The 27,889-nt window shown below is 46.4% G+C and overlaps 1 protein-coding gene across 1 annotated transcript; it reads right to left on the bottom strand.

Annotated features, from left to right (window-relative positions):
- Positions 1–977: 977 nt before the first annotated feature.
- On the bottom strand, positions 978–22,354 carry LOC123724508 (membrane protein MLC1). The gene is made up of 10 exons (XM_045688300.1): positions 22,275–22,354; positions 21,148–21,527; positions 9,801–9,854; positions 9,503–9,604; positions 9,099–9,200; positions 5,332–5,448; positions 5,093–5,149; positions 4,888–5,010; positions 3,865–4,026; positions 978–1,548 (listed from the first exon to the last, which is right to left on the bottom strand). Exons 2-10 carry the CDS (start codon positions 21,514–21,516, stop codon positions 1,501–1,503), a joined length of 1,134 nt encoding a protein of 377 aa, XP_045544256.1. The 5' UTR covers positions 21,517–21,527; positions 22,275–22,354; the 3' UTR covers positions 978–1,500.
- Positions 22,355–27,889: the final 5,535 nt, after the last annotated feature.

Raw genomic sequence — 27,889 nt, 5'->3', positions numbered from 1 at the left:
TTGACTGAAGTCCACCTGTGGTAAATTCAATTGATTGGACATGTTTTGGAAAGGCACACGCCTGTCTATACAAGGTCCCACAGTTGACAGCAAAAACCAGGCCATGAGGTTGAAGGAATTGTCCGTAGCACTCAGAGACCTGGGGAAGGGTACCAAAAAATGTCTGAAGCATTGAGGGTCCCCAAGAACACAGTGGCTACCATCATTCTTAAATGGAAGAAGTTTGGAACCACCAAGACTCTTCCTAGAGCTGGCCGCCCGGCCAAACTGAGCAAGACTCTCAGACCATAAGAAACAAGATTCTCTGGTCTGATGAAACCAAGCTTGAACTCTTTAGCCTGAATGCCAAGCGTCACGTCTGGAGGAAACTTGGCACCATCTCTACAGTGAAACGTGGTGGCAGCATCATGCTGTGGGGATGTTTTTCAGCGGCAGGGACTGGGAGACTAGTCAGGATCGAGGGAATGATGAACAGATCCTTGATGAAAACCTGCTCCAGAGCGCTCAGGACCTCAGGCTGGGGCGAAGGTTCACCTTCCAACAGGACAACAACCATAAGCACACAGCCAAGACAACACAGGAGTTGCTTCGGGACAATTCTCAGAATGTCCTTGAGTGGCCCAGCCAGAGCCCAGACTTGAACCCGATCGAACATCTCTGGAGAGACCTGAAAATAGCTGTGCAATGACGCTCCCCATCCAACCTGACAGAGTTTGAGAGGATCTGCAGAGAAGAATGGGAGAAACTCCCCAAATACAGGTGTGCCAAGCTTGTAGCGTCATACTCAAGAAGACTCGAGGCTGTAATTGCTGCCAAAGGTCCTTCAACAAACTACTGAGTAAAGGGTATGAATACTTATGTAAATGTGAAATGTCTTTTTTTTGTTGCAAAAATGTCTAAAAACCTGTTTTTGCTTTGTCATTGTGGGGTATTGTGTGTAGATTGATGAGGGGGGAATTTGTTTTTTAATCCATTTTATAAAAAGTATATAATTTAACAAAATGTGGAAAAAGTCAAGGGGTCTGAATACTTTCTGAATGCACTCTACACATCTTCATGTCAATATCAATTAGACCTAAAGTCCTATGCGTAAAGTTCACTACATATAGACAAAGACCAAAATTATACTGAGCTGCAAATACAACACAAAGAGGAATGAGAGTACCCAATGGTCTACAGATTGTACACAGTAAGCAGATTGTTTTAGCAAGTATAAACATTTTATATCTGAGAGACTTGAATGCTTATAACATCACACAATTCATCCTGTATCCCTCCTCTCGATTCCTCACTCTTTTGTCATCCTCCTCTTTGCTCCAACTTTCTCATCTTACTATCTCTTTTCCTCCTTGTCTTCTATCTTGCAGTGAAACTGACTACTGATATTTATGATTTATTTTTCTTTCCTCTCCCCTGTCTGTCTTTTCTGTTTTGTCCCCTTTCTCCTCCTCCTCTGTTCAGTGTGTCACGATCACGACCGCCTTCCAGGCCTTGTCTTTGTCAAAGTCCCACAGTGTTTTGTTGGATGCTTGTTGCTGAGAGAGCAAGCTGGAGGGAGGGAAGAAGCGAAAGGGAAGAGGGGATAGATAGGAGAGAGGTTGGAATAGAAAATAGAGAGACTTTTGTCACTGCAGTCTGCATGTCGTCACTGCACAACATACTGTTACTCCATGAATGACCGGCTTAGACATAAGTGTAAAGGACATCACGCTGCTTGCTTAGCGAGTACCACTTCCTCTCGATTCAGCACATACAGTGTATTCGGAAAGTATTCAGACCCCTTGACTTTTTCCACATTTTGTTACGTTACAGCCTTATTCTAAAATTGATTAAACGGTTACAATACCCTGTAATGACAAAGCAAAAATAGGTTTTTAGAAATTTTTGCAAAGGTATTAAAAATTACAAACTGAAATATTACATATACATAAGTATTCAGACCCCTTTACTCAGTACTTTGTTGAAGCACCTTTGGTAGCAATTACAGCCTCGAGTCTTCTTGACTATGACACTACAAGCTTGGCACACCTGAATTTGGGGAGTTTCTCCCATTCTCTGCAGATCCTCTCAAGCTCTGTCAGGTTTGATGGGGAGCGTTGCTGCACAGCTATTTTCAGATCTCTCCAGAGATATTCGATCAGGTTCAAGTCCAGGCTCTGGCTAGGTCACTCAAGGACATTTAGAGACTTGTCCCGAAGCCACTCCAGCATTGTCTTGGCTGTGTGCTTAGGGTTGTTGTGCTGTTAGACTGGGGCGAAGGTTTACCTTCTGAGGTCCTGAGCGCTATGGAGCAGGATTTCATCAATGATTTCATCATCTCTCTTTACTTTGTTCCATTCATCTTTCCCTCGATCCTAACTAGTTTCCCAGTCCCTGCCGCTGAAAAACATCCCCACAGCATGATGCTGCCACCACCATGTTTCACTGTAGAGATGGTGCCAAGTTTCCTCCAGACATGACGCATGGCATTCTGGTCAAAGAGCTCAATCTTGGTTTCATCAGACCAGAGAATCTTGTTTCTCATGGTCTGAGTCCTTTAGGTGCCTTTTAACAAACTTCAAGAGGGCTGTCATGTGCCTTTTTTACTGAGAAGTGGCTTCCGTCTGGCCACTCTACCATAAAGGCCTGATTGGTGGAGTGCTGCAGAGATGGTTGTCCTTCTGGAAGGTTCTCCCTTCTCCACAGAGGAACTCTAGAGCTCTGTCAGAGTAACCATCGGGTTCTTGGTCACCTCCCTGACGAAGGCCCTTCTCCCCTGATTGCTCAGTTTGGCTAGGCGGCCAGCTCTAGGAAGAGTCTTGGTGGTTCCAAACTTCTTCCATTTAAGAATGATGGAGGCCACCGTGTTCTTGGGGACCTTCAATGCTGCAGACATTTTTTGGTACCCTTCCCCAGATCTGTGCCTCGACACAATCCTGTCTCGGAAGTCTATGGACAAGTCCTTCGACCTCATGGCTTGGATTTTGCTCTGACATGCACTGTCAATTGTGGGACCTTATATAGACAGGTGTGTGCCTTTCCAAATCATGTTCAATCAATTGAATTTATCACAGGTAGACTTCAATCAAGTTGTTGAAACATCTCATGGATGATCAATGGAAACAGCATGCATCTGAGCTCAGTTTCAAAGTCAAACTCAAAGTCTCATAGCAAAGGGCCTGAATACTTATGTAAATAAGGTATTTCTGTTTTTATTTTTAATACATTTGCAAACATTTCTAAAAACCTGTTTTCGCTTTGTCTTTATGGATTATTCCGTGTAGATTTGATGAGGAAAAACATTTATTCAATCAATTTTAGAACAAGGCTGTAACTTAACAAAATGTGGAAAAAGTCAATGGGTCTGAATACTTTCCAAATGCACTGTACTTGTTTCAAACCCGGGACCTTTGCTTTACAAACACCATCCTCCCTCAAGCATCTATACTCGTCGTGCCACTCAAAAGCTAGTTCTTGAGCGACGTAAACATGGATACAATGCTGAGGAGTAAGTTTCCCACATCTTCATGTGCTACATAAGTGTCAGTCCTCCTCACACGTCAGTGACATTTCCAGAGAGACTGATGTGAGAGATGTACCAGCTATCTAAGCATCAGTGACTCTACATCAGTTACTCATAGAGCACAACATCACATCTGCCAAAACTCTATGTTTGTGTGTGTGTGTGTGTGTGTGTGTGTGTGTGTGTGTGTGTGTGTGTGTGTGTACGTGTGTGTGTACATGTGTGTGTGTGTGTGTGTGTGGTGTACGTGCATGTGTTTGAGAGAGAGGAGAGAGCCTGATGTGTGCAGCAGTCCTAGTTCATGTCTATGTGAATCTGCATGACTGTGTAAACAGTAGGTACAGAATGTGTTTGTAATGTACCTCTAAGTGTAGAGCTGGGAGCTGCTGGCTGTCATCCCACTCTGGAGCCCCCATGAGGAGCTGACTCTTGTAGGAGGCACAGTGCACCACGGTGGCCAGAGTCAGAACTGCCTGCACCAGCAGCAACACCATCAGAATCAGCAGCAGGATGTCATATGATTGCTAGGGGGACTCACATACATATTGTTTTTGTACGCCATCTGAGTTGTAACCACAGAGTCATTAAAGTGTCACTCCAGTCTCATTTTCACCTCACTTAACACCTGATTTACATAACAAAAGGCACATCTCAATAGGTGGTCCAGGTAAGTCATGGCATTACACAAGTCTATTGCTCCTCTATATTTCCTCTGACAAAGGGGAGGCCGATGACGTCACAAATTCCCATCAGACTAACTCATTGAATGTCCTACTCTTTGAAGTTTGCAGTTGTGTCTAAAAAAAACACTAATTTGCTCAAACTTGGGATATGACTTTTCAACAGTAAAAGTTCAACAATCGCTAGAGGACGTCTTTAAGTATATACATTTTGAACATGTTGATTGTCCCTTTCTCAAAACGTTGGATTCACTCAATATCTGAGTTAATACCATCACATGGGCTCCCTAGTTGTGCAGCGGTCTAATACACTGCATCTCAGTGCCAGAGGCGTCACTACAGACAACCTGGTTCGAATCCAGGCTGTATCACAACCAGCCGTGATTGGGAGTCCCATAGGGAGGCGCGCAATCGGCCCAGTGTCATCCGCGGTTGGCCGATGTAGGCCGTCATTGTAAATGAGAATTTGTTCTTAACTGACTTGCCTTGTTAAATAAAGGTTACATTTAAAAATAAAAAAACATGAAAAGCTCTGTATGTTTGTACAATTTCTGCAGAGTTGTTAGTTATACCTTGACCATGATTCTCAAAACATTGGATTCACAAGTGACAATGACTTTGAGCTGGAGGCTGACCTGAGGCAGTCCTAATGAACTCATCCCATGTACAGAGACTCTATCTATCACAGAACACTAGGCAGCTCACCTTAGCTGTAGGCACCTCATACAAGAAGATGTCAATGAAATTAAGCACACTGCAGGAGAGGAAGCCTGAGGCTGAGAAGAGCAGGGGGGAGGTCACACTGCTGATGGCAATCAACATATCCACCTTAGGGGTAGAGGGGGATCATTCAGTGAGGTAATGGTTGAGCATGACACCTGTCCAGAATACATAACCTTTAAAAACTCACCAGACACTTGTTGGGGTATTCTACTACGACATCGCTGGCAATGGCACTGGGGAAATACTGCAGAGACAGGGAACAAAATAGAGGTGTTTCAGTCTTTCACCCATTGTTGAGTCACAGCCAGACTCTATTGGATCATGAATAATGACTGGATATGTCTGGAAGCAGTTTTGTGTCTGTGGTGGGGTACAAAATATTTGTGAACCAATGGTGTAGACCCATTGTAACACACGCAGCCTTACAGCCACTAAGATCCAGAAGAAGGTGACAGACAGGTATGGACCCAGGAGCAAGGCGTCCATGTTGAGAGCGATGACACCGCCAAACACAGCCGAGATTTCTGCTATCACCTCAATCACCTGTTGGGAATACACGGCAGTGACTATTGGGAATACACAGCAGTAACTATTGGGAATACACGGCAGTTACTATTGGGAATACACAGCAGTGACTATTGGGAATACACAGCAGTGACTATTGGGAATACACGGCAGTGACTATTGGGAATACACGGCAGTGACTATTGGGAATACACGGCAGTGACTATTGGGAATACACAGCAGTGACTATTGGGAATACACGGCAGTGACTATTGGGAATACACGGCAGTGACTATTGGGAATACACGGTAGTGACTATAGGGAATACACGGTAGTGACTATAGGGAATACACAGAAGTTATTATCGGGAATACACGGCAGTGACTTGAGAAGACACTGCAGTAACTATTGGGAATACACGGCAGTTACTATTGGGAATACACAGTAGTGACTATAGGGAATACACAGAAGTTATTATTGGGAATACACGTCAGTGACTTGAGAAGACACTGCAGTAACTATTGGGAATACACGGCAGTTACTATTGGGAATACACAGTAGTGACTATAGGGAATACACAGTAGTGACTATAGGGAATACACAGAAGTTATTATTGGGAATACACGGCAGTGACTTGAGAAGACACTGCAGTAACTATTGGGAATACACGGCAGTTACTATTGGGAATATATGGCAGTGACTATTGGGAATATATGGCAGTGACTATTGGGAATACACAGTAGTGACTTGAGAAGACACTGCAGTGACTATTGGGAATACACAGCAGTTACTTTTGGGAATACACGGCAGTAACTATTGGGAATACACAGCAGTGACTATTGGGAATACACGGCAGTAACTATTGGGAATACACGGCAGTGACTATTGGGAATACACAGCAGTGACTATTGGGAATACACGGCAGTGACTATTGGGAATACACAGCAGTGACTATTGGGAATACACGGCAGTGACTATTGGGAATACACGGCAGTTACTATTGGGAATACACAGCAGTGACTATTGGGAATACACAGCAGTGACTATTGGGAATACACGGCAGTGACTATTGGGAATACACAGCAGTGACTATTGGGAATACACGGCAGTGACTATTGGGAATACACAGCAGTGACTATTGGGAATACACGGCAGTGACTATTGGGAATACACAGCAGTGACTATTGGGAATACACGGTAGTGACTATAGGGAATACACGGTAGTGACTATAGGGAATACACAGAAGTTATTATTGGGAATACACGGCAGTGACTATTGGGAATACACGGCAGTGACTATTGGGAATACACGGCAGTGACTATTGGGAATACACAGCAGTGACTATTGGGAATACACGGCAGTGACTATTGGGAATACACGGCAGTGACTATTGGGAATACACGGTAGTGACTATAGGGAATACACGGTAGTGACTATAGGGAATACACAGAAGTTATTATCGGGAATACACGGCAGTGACTTGAGAAGACACTGCAGTAACTATTGGGAATACACGGCAGTTACTATTGGGAATACACAGTAGTGACTATAGGGAATACACAGAAGTTATTATTGGGAATACACGTCAGTGACTTGAGAAGACACTGCAGTAACTATTGGGAATACACGGCAGTTACTATTGGGAATACACAGTAGTGACTATAGGGAATACACAGTAGTGACTATAGGGAATACACAGAAGTTATTATTGGGAATACACGGCAGTGACTTGAGAAGACACTGCAGTAACTATTGGGAATACACGGCAGTTACTATTGGGAATATATGGCAGTGACTATTGGGAATATATGGCAGTGACTATTGGGAATACACAGTAGTGACTTGAGAAGACACTGCAGTGACTATTGGGAATACACAGCAGTTACTTTTGGGAATACACGGCAGTAACTATTGGGAATACACAGCAGTGACTATTGGGAATACACGGCAGTAACTATTGGGAATACACGGCAGTGACTATTGGGAATACACAGCAGTGACTATTGGGAATACACGGCAGTGACTATTGGGAATACACAGCAGTGACTATTGGGAATACACGGCAGTGACTATTGGGAATACACGGCAGTTACTATTGGGAATACACAGCAGTGACTATTGGGAATACACAGCAGTGACTATTGGGAATACACGGCAGTGACTATTGGGAATACACAGCAGTGACTATTGGGAATACACGGCAGTGACTATTGGGAATACACAGCAGTGACTATTGGGAATACACGGCAGTGACTATTGGGAATACACAGCAGTGACTATTGGGAATACACGGTAGTGACTATAGGGAATACACGGTAGTGACTATAGGGAATACACAGAAGTTATTATTGGGAATACACGGCAGTGACTTGAGAAGACACTGCAGTAACTATTGGGAATACACGGCAGTTACTATTGGGAATACACAGTAGTGACTATAGGGAATACACAGAAGTTATTATTGGGAATACACGTCAGTGACTTGAGAAGACACTGCAGTAACTATTGGGAATACACGGCAGTTACTATTGGGAATACACAGTAGTGACTATAGGGAATACACAGTAGTGACTATAGGGAATACACAGAAGTTATTATTGGGAATACACGGCAGTGACTTGAGAAGACACTGCAGTAACTATTGGGAATACACGGCAGTTACTATTGGGAATATATGGCAGTGACTATTGGGAATATATGGCAGTGACTATTGGGAATACACAGTAGTGACTTGAGAAGACACTGCAGTGACTATTGGGAATACACAGCAGTTACTTTTGGGAATACACGGCAGTAACTATTGGGAATACACAGCAGTGACTATTGGGAATACACGGCAGTAACTATTGGGAATACACGGCAGTGACTATTGGGAATACACGGCAGTGACTTTTGGGAATACACGGCAGTGACTATTGGGAATACACGGCAGTGACTATTGGGAATACACGGCAGTGACTATTGGGAATACACGGCAGTGACTATTGGCAATACACGGCAGTAACTATTGGCAATACACGGCAGTGACTATTGGGAATACACAGCAGTGACTATTGGGAATACACAGCAGTGACTATTGGGAATACACGGCAGTGACTATTGGGAATACACGGCAGTGACTATTGGGAATACACGGCAGTGACTATTGGGAATACAAAGCAGTGACTATTGGGAATACACAGCAGTGACTATTGGTGCAAATGAAGAACAAACATGTAGCCAGTGTACTGTACAGTATATGTGGTGTTTCAATGCACAAACATTACATTCGCTGTTAGGAGTACAGTACATAGTAGACTGTCTAATGTATCTCATTCACACACACACAAACTCCGTGTCTATGTGCTCACAGAGTAGGCCTTTAGAAGTCAAGTGGGAAAGACGGCAGGGGTCAGAACCAGAGGACCATCATACGTAACTGGCTGAGGGAGAGAGGGAGGGGAGACAAAGTGGGGTAGAGGGAGAGGGAGAGGGAGAAATGGAGAGTGGAAGAGATAACATGCAGCGGGAGGGAGACAGAGAGAGAGAGAGGGCGGTATCTTAAAATGGCATGCAGGCAAACAATCTTACACACCACACAATACAGCACAAATTACTGTGCAGCTAACAAATGCACAAACTGTGTTTGTAGCAATAACAATCACTTTGTAGCAATAACAATCACAAAAACACATACACACACACACACCTTCCTGTGGCTGCAGCAGTCCTCTGCGGAGCGTGCTGACAGAATGACTGTACTGGCAATCAGCACCTCCAGCAGAACAAGCAGGATGATGTTAAAGTTGATCTGAACAGGGGATAGGGCCATGGGAGAGAGAGACAGAGGAGGGAAGCAGGGTCAGAGACAGGGAGAGAGATGCATTTAACATCTGTATACTACGATGTGTGTGTGTGTGTGTGTGTGTGTGTGTGTGTGTGTGTGTGTGTGTGTGTGTGTGTGTGTGTGTGTGTGTGTGTGTGTGTGTGTGTGTGTGTGTGTGTGTGCATATCATGCAAACAAACAATTGAAGACCCTCAAAGCTTTGCATTACGGTAACCACATAAAGTGTACACACAATTGAGAAAAAAAATGATTGGCTGTAGACTCACATTGACAGCAGAGGGACTCAACACCAGCTTACAGCCAAACCACACCAGGCAGGTAGTCGTCACAGCAAAGGTTGACACAAATACCACCTGGAAATCTGACACCTGTCAATCACAAAGGTACAATATATTAGCAGCTGTATCAGGGACATGCTTCTAAAATCAAGGGGACTTGTTTACAGTATTAAGGGGACATATGGACAGCAGGAGACAAGCACTAGATCAGTAGCCCATGGACAGAATTCACACAAAAAATACACATGCTCATTGAGTAGTGTAAGATTATTTATTGTGAACTCACTGCAACATGATGGTTTTTGGCAATGGCAAAGCTGACAACTGCTGCTGGGATACTCTGAAACAAAGAAACACACAAATACTAATCTCGCCGAACCAGAGACTGTCTCTGAATATTGTATATACTACACCATAGCTATGTAGCCTGGGAAGCGATATTATATAAATACATACACAGGATATTGGCCTGCCTGCGGTGGGGTGCTGCCTCGTCAAAGCCACCATTGGTCCGAATACTTTTTTTGGCAAGTAAGCAGGTTTGTGTATTGCCTATTGTAATATACACTGAGTGTACAAAACATTAGGAACATCTTCCTAATATTGAGTTGCACTCCCTTGTGCCCTCAGAACAGCCTTGTCGGGGCATGTACTCTACAATGTGTCAAGCGTTCCACAGGGATGTTGCTGACTCCAATGTTGACTCCAATGATTCCCACAGTTGTGTCAAGTTGGCTGGATGTCCTTTGGGTGATGGACCATTCTTGATAAACACGGGAAACTGTAGAACATGAAAAACCCAACAACATTGCAGTTCTTGACAGACTCAAACCGGTACACCTGGCACCTACTACCATACCCGTTCAAAGGGACTTAAATATTTTGTCTTGCCCATTCACCCTCTGAATGGCACACATACACGATCCATATCTCAATTGTTTCAAGGCAAAAAAAATATGATTTAACCTGTCTCCTTCATCTACACTGATTGAAGTGGATTTAACAAGTGACATCAATAGGGGAACCTAGTGTTCACCTGGATTCACCTGGTCACTCTATGTCATGGAAAGAGCAGGTGTTCCTAATGTTTTGTATACTCATTGTATATTATTAGAAGAATGTAGACCTGTTACAGTAAGGATCTGTCATGGGCTCTTCTTCCAATCAAATCAAATTTTATTTCACACATACACGTGTTTAGCAGATGTTATTGCAGGTGTAGCGAAATGCTTATGTTTCTATCGCCAACAGTGCAGTAATATCTAACAAGTAATATCAAACAACACACACAATCTAAAGTAAAGGAATGGAATTAAGAATATATAAATATTTGGACGAGCAATGTCAGAGCAGCATAGACTAAGATACAGTAGAATAGGATAGAATACAGTATATACATATGAGATGAGTAATGCAAAATATGTAAACATTATTAAAGTGACTAGTGTTCCATTATTAAAGTGGCCTGTGATTTCAATCTATGTATTTAGGGCAGCAGCCTCTAATGTGCTAATGATGGCTATTTAACAGTCTGATGGCCTTGAGATAGAAGTTGTTTTTCAGTCTTTCGATCCCAGCTTTGATGCACCTGTACTGACCTCGCCTTGTGGATGATAGCGGGGTGAACAGGCAGTGGCTCGGGTGGTTGTTGTCCTTGATGATATTTTTTGCCTTCCTGCGACATCGGATGCTGCAGGTGTCCTGGAGGGCAGGTAGCTTGCCCCCGGTGATGCGTTGGGCAGACCACACCACCCTCTGGAGAGCCATGTGGTTGCGAGCAGTGCAGTTGCCATACCAGGCTGTGATACAGCCTGACAGGATGCTCTCAATTGTGCATCTGTAAAAGTTTGTGAGGGTTTTAGGTGCCAAGTCAAATCTCTTCAGCCTCCTGATGTTGGAGGCGCTGTTGTGTCTTCTTCACCACACTGTCTGTGTGGGTGAACCATTTCAGTTTGTCAGTGATGTGTACGACAAGGAACTTGAAGATTTCCACCTTCTCCACTGCGGTCCCGTCGATGTGGATATGGGGGTGCTCCCTCTGCTGTTTTCTGAAGTCCACAATCAGCTCCTTAGTTTTGCTGACGTTGGGTGAGAGGTTATTTTCCTGGCACCAGACTCCCAGGGCCCTCACCTCCTCCCTGTAGGCTGTCCCATCATTGTTGGTAATCAGGCCTACTACTGTTGTGTCGTCTGCAAACTTGATGATTGAGTTGGAGGCGTGAGTGGCCACGCAGACATGGGTGAACAGGGAGTAGAGGAGGGCGCTGAGCACACATCCTTGTGGGCACCCCTGTGTTGAGGATCAGTGAAGTGGAGGTGTTGTTTCCCACCTTCACCACCTGGGGGTGACCCGTCAGGAAGTCCAGGACCCAGTTGCACAGGGTGTGGTTTAGACCCAGGCCCTTGAGCTTAATGATGAGCTTGAAGGGTACTATGGTGTTGAAGGCTGATCTAGTCAATGAACAGCATTCTTACATATGTATTCCTCTTGTCCAGATGGGATAAAGCAGTGTGCAGTGCTATGACGATTGCATCGTCTGTGGATCTATTGGGGCGGTAAGCAAATTGAAGTGGGTCTAGGGTGTCTGGTAAGGTGGAGGTGATATGATCCTTAACTAGCCTCTCAAAGCACTTTGTGATGACAGAAGTGAGTGCTACGTGGCGAAAGTCATTTAGTTCAGTTACCTTTTCTTTCTTGGGTACAGGAACAATGGTGGACATCTTGAAGCATGTGGGGACAACAGACTGTGATAGGGAGAAATTGAATATGTCCGTAAACACTCCAGCCAGTGTTGGACAATGTCCAGTACTATGGGGATTTTCCAGTACCTAGACTGTTCTCCCAGAAGTAGTGAGCAGAATCAACATAGGGTAAATTAATAGACATGTGTAAGCAGAACGTAAGCAGGATCTGTCACGTCCCGACCATAGTAAGTTGTTATTTTCTATGGTAGAGTAGGTCAGGGCGTGACAGGGAGTGTTTGCCCGTTTTTGTATTTCTATGTTTAGTATCTAGTTTTGTATTTCTAGGTTAGTTTTTGTTTGGCATGACCTCCAATTAGAGGCAGCCTGTTGTCGTTGTCTCTAATTGGAGGCCATATTTAAGTTGATGTTTGTCCCACTGGTGTTTTGTGGGTGATTATTTTGTGAGTAGTGTATGCCTGCTCTGCGTCACGGCTTTCTTGTTTTTGTATTTCAAATGTATGGTCTATTGCATGAGTTTCACGACTGAATAAAAGATGTGGAACTATGATCACGCTGCGTATTGGTCCGATCCTTCAGAAAGCCCTGACAGGATGTCACAACATCCACAGAAGGGGGCGCCTCTCCTCGGTCGAGCGGCGCTCGGCGGTCGTCGTCGCCGGCCTACTAGCTGCCACCGATCTGTGTTTCAGTGTCTATTAGTTATGTCTGTTTTTGATTGCACCTGTTTTGTGTTTGTAATTAGTGGGGGGGTTATTTAGTCTGTCTGTGTTTAGCTAGGATTTGTGCGGGATTGTTCGTTGTTACGTGTGGTGTTACTTCTATTGTCTAGGCATTCGGGTTGCCGGGCTGCGCCCCGTCTGCCTTTTGAGCAGAGCTTCTTTTAGTCATTTTTTCTGACTGTTATGCTCCCTGCTGTATATGAATCTTGCCCGTGGACTTATTAAATTAAGTTTGTTCTCACGGACCTCCGTCTCCTGCGCTTGACTCACTCCTTAAACTGTTCATTCCGCTCGTGACAGAATCCCGCACCAAATATGGAGTCAGCAGGGACAGGAACATTGTCAATGGAGGAACAAGTCTCCCAACATGCCAGCCTCCTCCAGCGACTGGGCACAGCCATGGACCAGGTGCTGACTCGATTGGAGAGCTGGGAGCGAGTCGCTCCATCACCCCCACCAGGACCAATTCATCACCCTGCACCCCTACCGAATCCAACCGAACCCAGTACAAGCAGGATACGGATAATGGCTCCCAGGGAGTTCGACGGGACGGCCGCTGGGTGCAAGGGGTTTTTTCTCCAGTTGGACCTGTACCTGGCGACCGTCCGGCCCTCTCCCTCCGATGAAGAGAGGGTGAGCGTCCTCGTCTCGTGCCTCACGGGTAGAGCCCTGGAATGGGCCAACGCCGTCTGGGAGGGCCCAGACTCAGCGAAGGACAACTACCCAGAGTTCGCTCGCCGCTTCCGGGCGGTATTCGATCATCCCCCGGAGGGAAGGCGGCGGGCGAGCGATTATTTCATCTGAGGCAGGAGACGAGGAGTGCTCAGGACTTTGCTCTGGAGTTCCGGACTCTGGCCGCCGGATCGGGGTGGAATGAGCGGGCCCTGATTGACCACTACAGGTGTAGTCTACGTGAGGACGTCCGCCGGGAGCTGGCTTGCCGGGACCATACCACCACGCTGGACCAGTTAATTGATTTATCCATCAGGCTGGACAACCTGCTAGCTGCCCGGGGACGTTCCGATCGGGGCCTATTCATTCCACCTCCCATCCCTCCTGCTCCAACGCCCATGGAGCTTGGAGGGACTGCTGCTAGGAGGACCGGAGGGGGGGGCCTCTCCTGCACCCACTGTGGCCGTAGAGGACACACTGCGGACCGGTGGTGGAGAGGTTCTCCCGGGAACTCAGATGGCAGGCAGAGCACTCCATCGACCCCCCAGGTGAGTCAGCACCAACCTCACCCAGAGCCCCCTGTCAACCACATGTATGTCTCTGTTTTCTTCCCTGAGTTTTCCCCTCACTCCCAGTATAAGGCACTAGTCGATTCAGGCGCAGCTGGGAGTTTCATGGACCGAAGTGTTGCTGATAAGTTAGGGATTCCCCTGGTTAAACTGGACAAACCCTTCCCCGTGCACGCGTTAGATAGTCGACCACTAGGGTCTGGCCAAGTAAGGGAGGAAACAGTGCCACTGGTCATGGTAACGCAGGGGGGTCATGAGGAACGTATCAGCCTGTTCCTTATTGATTCCCCGGCATTTCCGGTGGTGCTGGGACTTCCCTGGCTAGCCTCTCACAATCCTCAGATTTCATGGGGGCAGAGGGCTCTTAAGGGGTGGTCGAGGGAGTGCTTAGGTAGGTGTATAGGAGTTTCCATCGGTGCAACCACGGTGGAGAATCCAGACCAAGTCTCCACTGTACACATCCCCTCTGAATATGCCGATTTGGCTATCACCTTCAGTAAAACGAAGGCGAATCAATTACCACCCCATCGACAGGGGGATTGTGTGATAAACCTCCAGGCTGGCGCAGCCCTTCCTAAAAGTCACGTGTACCCTCTATCGCAGGAGGAGACAGTGGCTATGGAGACATACGTCACTGAATCCTTGAGACAGGGATGCATTCGGCCATCTAAATCACCCGTCTCCTCGAGTTTCTTTTTTGTGAAGAAGAAGGGGGGAGGCCTGCGCCCGTGCATTGACTATAGAGGTCTAAATTCTATCACAGTGGGGCTCAGTTACCCACTACCTCTCATTGCTACGGCCGTGGAGTCATTTCACGGGGCACGCTTTTTCACCAAACTAGATCTCAGGAGCGCATATAACCTGGTGCGTATCCGAGATGGAGACGAGTGGAAGACCGCATTTAGTACCACATCGGGCTATTATGAGTACCTCGTCATGCCATATGGGTTAAAGAATGCTCCCGCCGTCTTCCAATCCTTTGTGGACGAGGTTCTCAGGGACATGCTCGGGCAGGGGGTGTTGGTGTACATCGATGACATCTTGATCTACTCCGCTACTCGCGCCGCGCATGTGGCTCTGGTGCGTAAAGTGCTTGGGCGGCTGCTGGAGCATGACCTATACGTCAAGGCTGAGAAATGTGAGTTCTTTCAACAAGCCGTTTCTTTTCTGGGATATCGCATTTCTACCACAGGGGTGGTGATGGAAGATGACCGCGTTACGGCTGTGCGTAATTGGCCGACCCCTACCACTGTGAAGGAGGTGCAGCGGTTCTTGGGGTTCGCCAATTATTACCGGAGGTTTATCCGGGGTTTTGGCCAGGTGGCAGCTCCCATTACCTCACTGATGAAGGGGGTCCGGTGCAATTGCGGTGGTCGGCAGAGGCGGACAGAGCTTTCCGTCGTCTGAAGGTTCTGTTTACCAACGCTCCGGTGCTGGCGCATCCGGATCCCTCTTTGCCATTCATAGTGGAGGTGGACGCGTCCGAGGCTGGGGTGGGAGCTGTGCTTTCGCAGCGTTCGGGCACTCCTCCGAAGCTCCGCCCCTGCGCATTCTTTTCTAAGAAGCTGAGCCCGGCGGAGCGCAACTATGATGTGGGGGACAGGGAGTTGTTAGCCGTGGTCAAGGCTTTGACAGTGTGGAGACATTGGCTTGAGGGGGCACGTCATCCTTTTCTCATCTGGACCGACCACCGTAACCTGGAGTACATCCGGGCAGCGAGGAGACTTAATCCTCGTCAAGCCAGGTGGGCCATGTTCTTTATGAGGTTTCAGTTCACCCTTTCGTACATTCCGGGTTCTCGGAATGTACGAATGCATCTCGGCCATTCACTGTCACGTCTCTACAACACCGAGGAGCGGACCATCGATCCCACTCCCATACTCCCTGCTTCCTGTCTGGTGGCACCGGTGGTGTGGGAGGTGGATGCGGACATCGAGCGGGCGGGTCGGTTCGAACCCACTCCACCTCAATGTCCTGCGGGTCGGAAGTTCGTTCCGCCCACACTTTACCCTCCTCGGGTCACCCTGGGGTGGAACGGACAGTGCGAGGCCTGAGGGGGAAGTACTGGTGACCCACCTTGGTAGAGGATGTAACACACTATGTCTCTTCCTGTTCGGTGTGCGCCCAGTGCAAGGCTCCTAGGCACCTGCCTCGAGGGAAATTACAGCCCCTCCCCGTTCCACAACGACCTTGGTCTCACCTCTCGGTGGATTTCCTTACGGATCTCCCGCCATCTCAGGGAAATACTACGATCCTGGTTGTTGTGGATCGGTTCTCGAAGTCCTGCTGTCTGCTTCCGTTGCCCGGTCTTCCTACAGACCGCGGAGGCCCTATTCACCCACGTCTTCCGGCACTACGGGGTGCCCGAGGATATCGTATCTGATCGGGGTCCCCAGTTCACGTCCAGGGTGTGGAGGTCGTTTATGGAGAGGCTGGGGGTCTCGGTCAGCCTGACCTCGGGTTTCCACCCCGAGAGTAATGGGCAGGTAGAGCGCATTAACCAGGATGTAGGCAGGTTTCTGCGGTCATATTTCCAGGACCGGCCAGGGGAGTGGGTGCGGTTCGTACCCTGGGCCCAGATGGCCCAGAATTCTCAGCGCCACTCCTCTACTAACCTGTCACCCTTCCAGGTCGTGTTGGGGTATCAGCCGGTCCTGGTGCCATGGCAACAGAGCCAGACAGAGGCTCCTGCGGTGGAGGAATGGGTCCAGCGCTCTAGGGAAACCTGGAATGCGGTCCAGGAGTGTATAAGGAAGGCTGGAGAACGACACAAAGAGAGCGCTGACCGCCACCGCAGTGAAGCCCCCGTGTTTAACCCGGGGGATAGAGTCTGGCTCTCGACCCGGAACCTGCCCCTCCGCCTCCCCTGCCGGAAGCTGGGTCCGCGATTTGTGGGGCCATTCAAAGTCCTGAGGAGAATAAACGAGGTGTGTTATAGGTTACGACTTCCTACATATTACCGTATTAACCCCTCGTTTCATGTGTCTCTCCTCAGGCCGGTGGTAGCTGGTCCGCTGCAGGACGCTGAGGTGCGGGAGGTCCCCCCGCCCCCCCCTGGACATCGGAGGGGCCCCGGCGTACACAGTCCGGGCCATCTTGGACTCCCGACGTCGGGTGGGGGGCCTACAGTACCTCGTGGACTGGGAGGGGTACGGTCCGGAGGAGAGGTGCTGGGTCCCGGCGAGGGACATTCTGGATCCAGCCATGTTGGGGAATTTCCACAACCTCCGCCCGGATCGCCCAGCGCCTCGCCCTCCGTGTCGTCCTCGAGGCCGGCGTCGGCACGCTGCGGGACCCGCGCGTCAGGGGAGGGGTACTGTCACAACATCCACAGAAGGGGGCTCCTCTCCTCGGTCGAGCGGCGCTCGGCGGTCGTCGTCGCCGGCCTACTAGCTGCCACCGATCTGTGTTTTAGTGTCTATTAGTTATGTCTGTTTTTGATTGCACCTGTTTTGTGTTTGTAATTAGTGGGGGGGTTATTTAGTCTGTCTGTGTTTAGCTAGGATTTGTGCGGGATTGTTCGTTGTTACGTGTGGTGTTACTTCTATTGTCTAGGCATTAGGGTTGCCGGGCTGCGCCCCGTCTGCCTTTTGAGCGGAGCTTCTTTTAGTCATTTTTTCTGACTGTTATGCTCCCAGCTGTATATGAATCTTGCCCGTGGACTTATTAAATTAAGTTTGTTCTCACGGACCTCCGTCTCCTGCGCTTGACTCACTCCTTAAACTGTTCATTCCGCTCGTGACACAGGATCCATGGGAGTGTACACGGCTGGGTCAACATGGAGTTAATCACTAGATATGTAAAAACAGAACGCAAGCAGAAAATGTGTACCTTAGTTAAATAATATAGGCACCATAAGCCATGTACCTGTGAAAAGAAGATGTGTTTGTACTAATCAAGTATTATTAGAAAATCACTGACATTAGGAACATATATATGCAATAAATGTATTCTTTTTTGTATTAATACTATGGCACCACCACCAATATAATCTAAACTGAGCAAAGATAAGTCAGATGTGGGCGTTAACAAGCAATAATTGAAACAGAAAGATAATGGTGGCAAGAGGACAAGGGGTGTTAATCATTTACATAGAGAGGAGTGACCATGTGTGTTATCTGGAGGTGTAAACCTATAAAGCCTGAGGTCTGTAACAAGAGAATTCAGTTGTTCCGTGGAATTGCTCAGCTTCTGTTACTTTTGTAATAAAGTCTATTTGAATTTACAAGTTCCGGTATCTGAGAAATATTTGATTCAATATTTCCACTACACCAGCTGGTCTGCGCATGCTCTGAGGCCGCGGCTAGGGATGCCGTCTGGGTCGGCAGCCTTGCGAGGGTTAACATGCTTAAATGTCTCACTCACGTCAGCCATGGAGAAGGAGAGCAAATAGTCCTTGGTAGCGGGCCGCGTCGGTGGTGCTGTGTTATCCTGAAAGCGGGTGAAGAAGGTGTTTAGCTTGTCTGAAAGCAAGACGTTGGTGTCCGTGATGTGGCTGGTTTTCCCTTTGTAATCCGTGATTGTCTGTAGATTGTTTGAGCAGTTTAATTGCGACTCCACTTTGTCTCCATACTGACGTTTTGCCCTGTTTGCTTGCCTTATGGAGGGAATAACTAAACTGTTTGTATTCGTCCATATTCCCAGTCGCCTTGCCATGGTTAAATGTGATGGTTCGCGCACTTTCAGTTTTGCGCGAATGCTGCCATCTATCCATGGTTTCTGGTTAGGACAGGTTTTAGTAGTCATAGTAGGTACAACATCTCCTATACACTTCCTGATGAATTCAGTCACCGTATCAGTGTATTTGTCTATGTTGATCTCAGAGGCTACCCCGAACATATCCCAGTCCACGTGAACAAAACAATCTTGAAGCGCGGATTCTGATTGGTCAGACGAGCGTTGAATAATCCTTAGCACAGGTACTTCCTGTTTGAGTTTCTGCCTATAGGAAGGGAGGAGCGAAATGGAGTCGTGATCTCAGTTTCCAAAGGGAGGGCGGGGGAGGTTCTTGTAGGCATCCCGGAATTTGGAGTAGCAGTGGTTGAGTGTTTTAGCAGCGCGAGTACTACAGTCAATGTGTTGATAGATTTTCGGTAAAGTTTTCCTCAAATTTGCTTTGTTAAAATCCCCAGCAACAATAAATGCGGCCTCAGGATATGTGGTTTCCAGTTTGCATAAAGTCCTTTGAAGTTCTTTGAAGGCCGTCATGGTATTGGCTTGAGGGGGAATATACACGGCTATGACTATAACCGCAGAGAATTCTCTTGTAAGGTAATATGGTCGGCATTTGATTGTGAAGTATTCTAGGTCGGGTGAACAAAAGGACTTAAGTTCCTGTATGTTATCACAATCACACCATGAGTAGTTAATCATAAAACATGAACCCCCGCCCCCCTTCTTCTTCCCGGAGAGATATGTATTCATGTCTGCGCAATGAACTGAGCATCCAACTGGCTGAATGAACTCAGACAGTATATACAGAGAGAGCCATGTTTCCGTGAAACAGAGCATGTGTAACTGTCTGGGCGTAGTGGGTGCGGAGTCAGGTGCAGGAGACAGAAAGTTCAATGTAGCGCTTTATTACGCACAAAAGTATTTCGCCCAAAATGCCGGGCGCACCAAAATACAAACGCCCAAAATATACTATCCACCACAACGAACACAGTGGAAGGATCATCAAGCCCGCACAAAGAACAGGCGGGCCTACTGGCTTAAATAGCCCAACTAACAAGCCTAAATGAAAACAGATGAAACTAATTAGACAAAACAAACAGAAAGGGAAAAAGGGATCGGTGGCAGCTAGTAGGCCGGTGACGACGACCGCCGAGTGCCACCCGAACAGGGAGAGGAGTCACCTTCGGTAGGAGTCGTGACAGTATTTTACAATCCCTGATGTCTCTCTGGAAGGAGAGCCCACCCTGAGCTCGTCAACTTTATTATCCAGAGACTGAACATTAGCGAGTAATATACTCGGAAGCGGTGGGTGGTGTGCGCACCTCCTGAGTACCTCCGAGTACCTCTTTTCCGCCGGTGATGTATTGGAACAGCCTCTGGAGTCAGTTCAATTGGCCTGGAGGGTACAAACAAAGTATCCGATTCGGGAAAGTCGTATTCCTGGTCGTAATGCTGGTAATTCGGGTGAGTTACAGCTGTTCTGATATCCAGATGTTCTTCCCGGCTGTAAGTAATAACACAAAACATTTCCTGGGCTAATAATGTAAGAAATAACACATTAAAAAATCGAAATATTGCAGCAAGGTTTCCTAAGAGCTAGAAGCACGGCAGCCCTGTCCGTCGGTGCCATTTTCATGTTACTATCAGGTCATTCCTAGCCTGATCCCAGATGTGTTTGTGCTGTCTTGCCAACTCCTATGTTATTTGTCATAGAAGTTGGATAGACAGCACAAATACCTCTGGGACATGAGGAACAGCCTTTTTTCAGACTCTAGTCAGCTAAGAGCCCCTCACCGAGCCTGCAGCACAGCGCAGGTAGTCCATAGCAGCAGGAAACACGTTGCCCAGGTAGAGAGAGAAGCCAGCCCACCCACACACACAGACACAGATACAGACACACACACAAACACATGCGCACACACGCAGTGGTTAGTACGTAAACTGCCTAGAGGAGAGTTCACTTACCAAAAAGTTGTCACGCTATCCCTGTTCTCTCTACATTCACACCTAAGAAAAAGTTTTAAAGCAGAGGTGTACATCTCCTCCTCGAAGGATGCTGTAATGCTGTTATGCTGTGTTTCTGCCTTCAAATCAGACGGTGACTGGAGTTACCAGGTCTGTGGACTCTCTAACCAGTCAATGGCATTGACTATGACTAATCATTTACAATTCATTCCTGGTACAAACAAAAAACCAGCAGCACTGTGTTTTCTGGAATACTAGAGTTGACCAACTCCCTGCTGTAGCAACGTTTAACCTTTAACCCTTGACCTTTAACCTCCTGACCTCTTACCCCAATGAGAACACTGTAGAGCCAGGTCCTATAGCTGAGGCAGGGGTGCATGGGCTTCTCAGAGTGGGAAAGCTTCAGGTCACTGGCCCTCACGTCCACAGTGTAGCTCTCTGGCCGGTCCCTCTCCACACACCCCCGCCGTCCCGCCGTCCCATTGTACCCCCACCAGCTCCTCTCTCCAGCGTGGGCATCTGGGCGTAGCTGAACTCCTCCACGGCAGACAGATCGTCCAGCTGCATCATGGTGAGATGATTGACAGTGCCCCCCGATGGACCAATGGGAGGTCACGCTGGGTCTGAGGAAATGTGTCTGTGAGAGTGGACATTCAGACACTGAGTAATCAGTATCGGAATCAAACGATAACGTCATCGTCTTTGGTCCTTTAGGAAGATAAAGATGGTTGCACAAATGGAAATTATTATTTATTTCCGTTAATTATCAGTTGATAAATAAGGATTTTGTACAAATTGTCATAAGACAAAATGGTTTTCTGTACCATTAACCTTGATTTTTATTATATCTTCTTTCCAATATAAAAATCTAAGATCAACAAGATCTATTATGAGTTATATTAATCACAATAATTCAGCTAAACCAAACTCGGAGAGCATTATTTAGCTCTGAGTGAAAATGGTGTGTAGTAGAAAGTGGTTATAACGTTTAGGATAACAATGGGACAGCAAGAAACAAGATCAATACAAATAGAAAATATGTGCAAATAAATGTACACATAATTTAATCCTACAATAGTCCTTGCCCATCTCTCCCATTGGCGAAAATCTGATATCAACTTTGGAGGGGACAATTACATTAAATTTTCTCAAGAGCAATTCCTGAGGGGGACACCAAAAATAGTGCTGTAACACATAGCCTACATTGTAATATGGTAAATGTATATTGAGGAACCAATGAAATAAGGTGTTTGCCGTACTCCTAACTACCGGTACCCAAAACTACACAACTAATCACAACAGCAATACCATTGCCTTTAACAAATCTTAGTTCAGTCACCAGTTTAAGTTGAGAGTGGGGGTATCCATGGCATTTTCCAATTATGTTCCTAATTTACAAGTCAAAAAAATTTGAACCTTTCATAATGTTGCAAAACAAAGACTCAACAAACTTACCTGAGACTCCCTGTCTCTGCCAGTCTGTCCCTGCATATCTGTCCCCAACTCTGCTGTCTGTGTGCCATCTGTTGCCTGCTCTGCCTAATGACATCATTGTGAAACATTTCCATTAGAATTTCATTTCTTTCTTATGAACATTTTATCAACTAGTATTTGAGATATTAGGCTACTAGGGTTCTTACTATGCGTTTTGGTGTATTGAAAAATACTCTGATGTCCGTCTTTTATTTTTCTGCCATTTTTCTACCTGGCTGGCTGGCTGGCTACACACACAGTGTGTAGGTTATTTACAGTAGGAGATGGGCTTCTATCATCTTATCTTTTATCATTCTATTTGGGCTTCGATCTAAAAGGTAGCTAGCAAATGTGAAACGGATTAAAATGACAAGAGTTGACAGCTGTATGAGTTCACCATTTACACAACATATGCTGCAACCTTTTGTAATTTTAATAGTTTGTTTCATATTGGCTGGCTTCCAACAATAGCTGAATTTGCAAAACTAGCGAGCACCAATTCAGTTTCAGTGGTGTTTGCTATAATCTTTGCTACCCATGTTAAATAAAGGTGAAATAAAATAAATAAATAAAAGTTCACTTGCGACAATTTAGCTTTTGCAACGAGAACATTAAATATATTTAAGACAATGGTAGAAGAGAGTGTAGTTCTGTTCAGTTTGGATTTCAGTTTATCGCTAACCTTATCACAGGGACTTTGAAGCACTAACTTACATCATCTGCATGCTGATTCCATCTTTGACGACGCCACATAAATGGAATAGGTACTAGCTAGCTTAATAGTTAATATTTGCGCGCTAGCTATGCATATTCAGCTAGTGTGTGTGCGCGATTGACTGGATTAACCTCACGTCAGTTGCGTAGCAAGCTAAGGAACTGGCAGTGGATCAAACCATTGTGAGGCAAAGGGTGGGGGGGTTGCAATCTTTTGAAACTTAAAAACGCGCTATTAAGTGTCTATAATCAGCACAATTGCTTTCATTGCGTATTATTAATATTATTTAAATTACATAGTTATGTTTCAGTGATATATTGGGGGGGACAAATCATATTTTTCCCAGGATGGGGGGGTCGTGTCCCCCCCGTCCCCCCCGGGATTTCCGCCCCTGATCTGTCCTAAAGGTCTCTTCTGATTCAAACATCACCCTTTTCACCCCCTCCTTCCCTTCCCATCCCCTCCTCTCCCCTTTCCCCATCTTCCTCTCCCACTCACCTCTTCAGTTGTCTGTCTTGTAGTATCTCCCCAATGTACCCACAAGTTATCTCACAATGGACACAGAAATTGTATAATCTCATATAGAAGACACTTGTTTTCATTGGTCTGAGAAAGTTTATTCGCTCTTTCCCTCTTCCTCTCTCTCACACTCCCTCCCTCCCTCTCCCACTTTCCCTTCCCTCTCTCTCACTCTCTTTAGAAGAGGGAAAACAATTCTGGAGCTAGCAGTTTTCACAGAGGAGAACAAAAACACATGCCCCTCAAGCTGACAGCACGTTCTGTGCCCGAGAGATACGGCCTGTGAATGACAAAGAGGGGAGAGGAGAGGAGGAGAGGGGAGAGGAGGAGAGGGGAGAGAGAGGAGAGGAGGAGAAGGGAGAGAGAGGAGATGAGAGTAGGAGAGGAGAGGAAGAGAGGGGACAGAGAGGCGAGGAGAGCAAAGGAGTGCAGAGGAGAGGAGAGGAGAGGAGAGGAGAGGAGAGGAGAGGAGAGGAGAGGAGAGGGAGGGAGGGAGGGAGGAGGAGAGGAGAGGAGAGGAGAGGAGAGGAGGAGAGAAGATGAGGAGAGAGAGAGAGGAGAAGGGGCTTCTGCTAGGGGCAGAGCTGGATAGGGCAGACCCCCTTTCCCTTCCCTCCCATCTGCTCACACACTGAGAGCATACAAACAAGTACACTACATGACCAAAAGTATGTGGACAACTGCTCATAGAACATCTCATTCCAAAATCATGAGCATTAATATGGAGTTGGTCCCCCCTTTGCTACTATAAAAGCCTCTACTCTTCTGGGAAGGCTTTCCACTAGATGCTGAAACATTGCTACGGGGACTTGCTTCCATTCAGTCACAAGAGCATTAGTGAGGTCGGGCACTGATGTTGGGAGATTAGGCCTGGCTCACAGTCGGCATTCCAATTCATCCCAAAGGTGTTCGATGGGGTTGAGGTCAGAGCTCTGAGCAGGTCTGTCAAGTTCTTCCACACCGATCTCGACAAACCATTTCTTTATGGACCTCGCTTTGTGCACGGGGCATTGTCATGCTGAAACAGAAAAGGGCCTTCCCCAAACTGTTGCCACAAAGTTGGAAGCACAGAATCGTCTAGAATAGCATTGTATGCTGTAGCGTTAAGATTTCCCTTCCCTGGAACTAAGGAGCCTGAACCATTAAAAACAGCCCCAGACCATTATTCCTCCTCCGCCAAACTTTACTGTTGGCACTATGCATTGGGGAAGGTAGCATTCTCCAAATCCAGATTCGTCCGTCGGACTGCCAGATGATGAAGTCCAATGGCGACGAGCTTTACACCACTCCAGCCGACGCTTGGCATTGCACATGGTGATCTTAGGCTTGTGTGCAGCTGCTCGGCCATGAAAACCCATTTCATGAAGCTCCCGACGAAAAGTTCTTGTGCTGAGGTTGCTTCCAGAGGCAGTTTGGAACGTGGTACTGAGTGTTGCAACCAAGGACACGCTATGCGCTTCAGCATTCTTAAGCGTTCTGCTTCACAGTCCCTGCTGTTTCATAAGGTGTATTTTTATCTGTTTTTAAATCTAATTTTACTGTTTGCGTTAGTTACTTGATGTGGAATGGAGTTCCATGTAGTCATGGCTCTATGTAGTGCTGTGCACCTCCCATAGGCTGTTCTGGGCTGTGAAGAGACCTCTGGTGGCATGTCTTGTGGGGTATGCATGGGTGTCCGAGCTGTGTGCCAGTAGTTTAGACAGACAGCTCGGTGCATTCAGCATGTCAATACCTAGTGATGAAGTAGTGATGAAGTCAATCTCTCCTCCACTTTGAGCCAGGAGAGATTGACATGCATATTATTAATGTTAGCTCTTTGTGTACATCCAAGGGCCAGACGTAATGCCCTGTTCTGAGCCAGCTTGTGTGGCCTACCACTTCACAACTGAGCTATTGCTGCTCCTAGATGTTTCCACTTCACAATAACAACAAATACAGTTGACCTGGGCAACTCTAGAAGGGCAGAAATTTGACGAACTGACTTGTTGGAAAGGTGGCATCTGATGACAGTGCCACATTGAAAGTCACTGAGCTCTTCAGTAAGGCCATTCTACTGCCAATGTTTGTCTATGGAGAATGCATGGCTGTGTGCTCGATTTTATACATCTGTCATCAATGGGTGTGGCTAAAATAGCCAAATCCACTAATTTGAAGGGGTGTCCACATACTTTTGTATATATAGTGTACTTCAGCCCACTTACTATGACATGTACACTGAATACACACACACATACACACACAGAAACACACACACAAGAAAATATTCTAATTGGTTCAGTTAAATAATTTGGGGTTCTCCTACCTAGGATTTCCTGCCTCGCCCCTCCTCCTTTCCCCTGCCCAACCAACAGTAGCTAGCTACACTTCACAGTCAAGTAAATCAAGTTGTCCAGCAGGGCTTTATAAAAGAGACAGAGAGGCATTTGGTTCGGTCAATCACGTGGTTTCTTTTCACATCTGACACAGTGAATCTGATTGAAGTTCATTCCAGTGTTCCCAATCAGCTTCCCCAAATCACATCCTTTTGAATAGGATCAGTATGTGTGTGTTATTATTTCTGTCAACACACTCCGCAGAGGACTGCTGCAGCCACAGGAAGATGTGTGTGTGTGTGCATGCGCATGTTTGCGTAAACAGGGATTCTATTCAGACTGAGCACAGCAGTATACTCTCAGCTTAATATTGTTACTGGACAGCCGTATCTATGGATACTCAACAACTCTTCCACCCCTCTACCTCCATTCACCCCCTTCCCCATTACTCTGTCCCCTCTACACACACTGCACAATGCAAAGAACACATACACTGCATGACTGATCAGTCTAAGTAAAGCATACATACGTAGGATCTTAATTTGATCACCATGTTGCAGGAGAATACATGTATACTGTAGTGTATTTGAGGTTTAAAAAGCCTTCTGGAGTGTATAATTTCCAATTTGAAATGTCAGACTTGATTTTCTCTTACGAAAAATGTATTAACTCCTACAAAAATGTCCAATAATTATAATCCACATAATAATTCAAATGTTCTGTTGCTGATGGATTATTTTCCTGTCATAGCAATCTGGCTCAAATTAAGATCCTACATCTGTAGGCCTGTAGTCCAACACAGTACCACTGTGCCTAAGGTCATATCAGAGGACAGTTATCCATCTATCGTAACAGTTTTTTTTACACACCTGCAAATAGAAAAAAATCCCAGAGCAAACTAACCTGGTGTGTCATTATAGTCCTGTCATCTTATTCATATCAGGAGTAATGGTTTAATTGTGATTCATCATGTTGTTTGGCAAGCCAGACCCACTTACTCAGTACTCAGACAGACAGACAGACAGACAGACAGACAGACAGACAGACAGACAGACAGACAGACAGACAGACAGACTAGCACAGTGGTGACTGAATTAGATTACAAATAACATCGAACTGCAAGATGAATCTAAACAGTCCGTCCCTTTAATAAACAGCCAAGGGAAAAAACACTATGGTGAAAGAGAGTAGTAAAGCTGGGAGTCCACGATGAAACAGTTCAGTTCAGCTAGTAGTGTCCTGTACAGTAAAAACACAGATTCTTGACTAGAGAAGAGTAGAGCAGAGGACAATGACAAGCCTGTTCTCTCTGCACTGCTGTCACAGTGGCACTGATTCTCTCTTCTTCTTATACTTGCTCATCTCTCTTCATCTGAGTGCTCTCTCACTCTCTTCTCTCTGACTACAGTAGCTGCCTGTCACTCTCTCTATTTCTCTCCTTCTCCAATGCTGCCTACCTCTCTTTGTCTACTTGTCTTCTCTTGATCTCTCTCCCTCTAGCCACTAAGAGGTCCATGGCTCATAATATCATAATCCTGTTTGTATACTGCATTATTTGCACTGTACATTGTATGTGTTCCCAGCATTGAGCACTGTCTCAAGGGCTTCAGCAGTGCTCTGTAGGCATTCATTAGCCCAGAATCCAAACTGATTTGCTCCCTTTCATGAAGTTAAACCATAATGAACTGAGCATATCAGTTTGGATTCCAGGCTACAGACATTCATATCTATTGATCACAGTTAAGTTTGAACAGTAGCAGGTAGGCCAGCGGTTAGGAGCAAAAGGTTGCTGGTTTGAATCCCCGAGCCAGCAAGGTGGAAAAATCTGCCGTTCTGCCCAAGGCAGTTAACCTCCAACAACAAATGCTCCCCGGGTGCCGATGACGTTGATTAAGGCAGCCCCCTGCACATCTCTGATTCAGAGGGGCTGGGTTAAATGGAGAAGACACATTTCAGTTGAATGCATTCCATTGTACAAGTGACTACGTATCCCCCTTTCCCTAGCAGCAAGACAAAGTTAGACAAAGTAAGGCTACATCCCGATTTTCCAA

The sequence above is a fragment of the Salmo salar genome, chromosome ssa10 (genome assembly GCF_905237065.1).
Source record: "Salmo salar chromosome ssa10, Ssal_v3.1, whole genome shotgun sequence".
NCBI lineage: Eukaryota > Metazoa > Chordata > Actinopteri > Salmoniformes > Salmonidae > Salmo > Salmo salar.
The sequence above is the reverse complement of the archived record's forward strand: the minus strand, read 5'-3'. Positions and strand labels throughout refer to the sequence as shown.

Excerpts from the sequence above, each read along its gene's own strand:
- LOC123724508 (XM_045688300.1), bottom strand. The coding sequence starts at position 21,516 with ATGACGTTATCGTTTGATTCCGATACTGATTACTCAGTGTCTGAATGT. Across the intron at positions 5,150-5,331 it reads TCTTCTGGATCTTAGTGGCT|TATTTCCCCAGTGCCATTGC; the intron begins GTAAGGCTGCGT and ends CTGTCTCTGCAG. Across the intron at positions 1,549-3,864 it reads TCCCAGCTCTACACTTAGAG|CTTGCTCTCTCAGCAACAAG; the intron begins GTACATTACAAA and ends CCCTCCCTCCAG.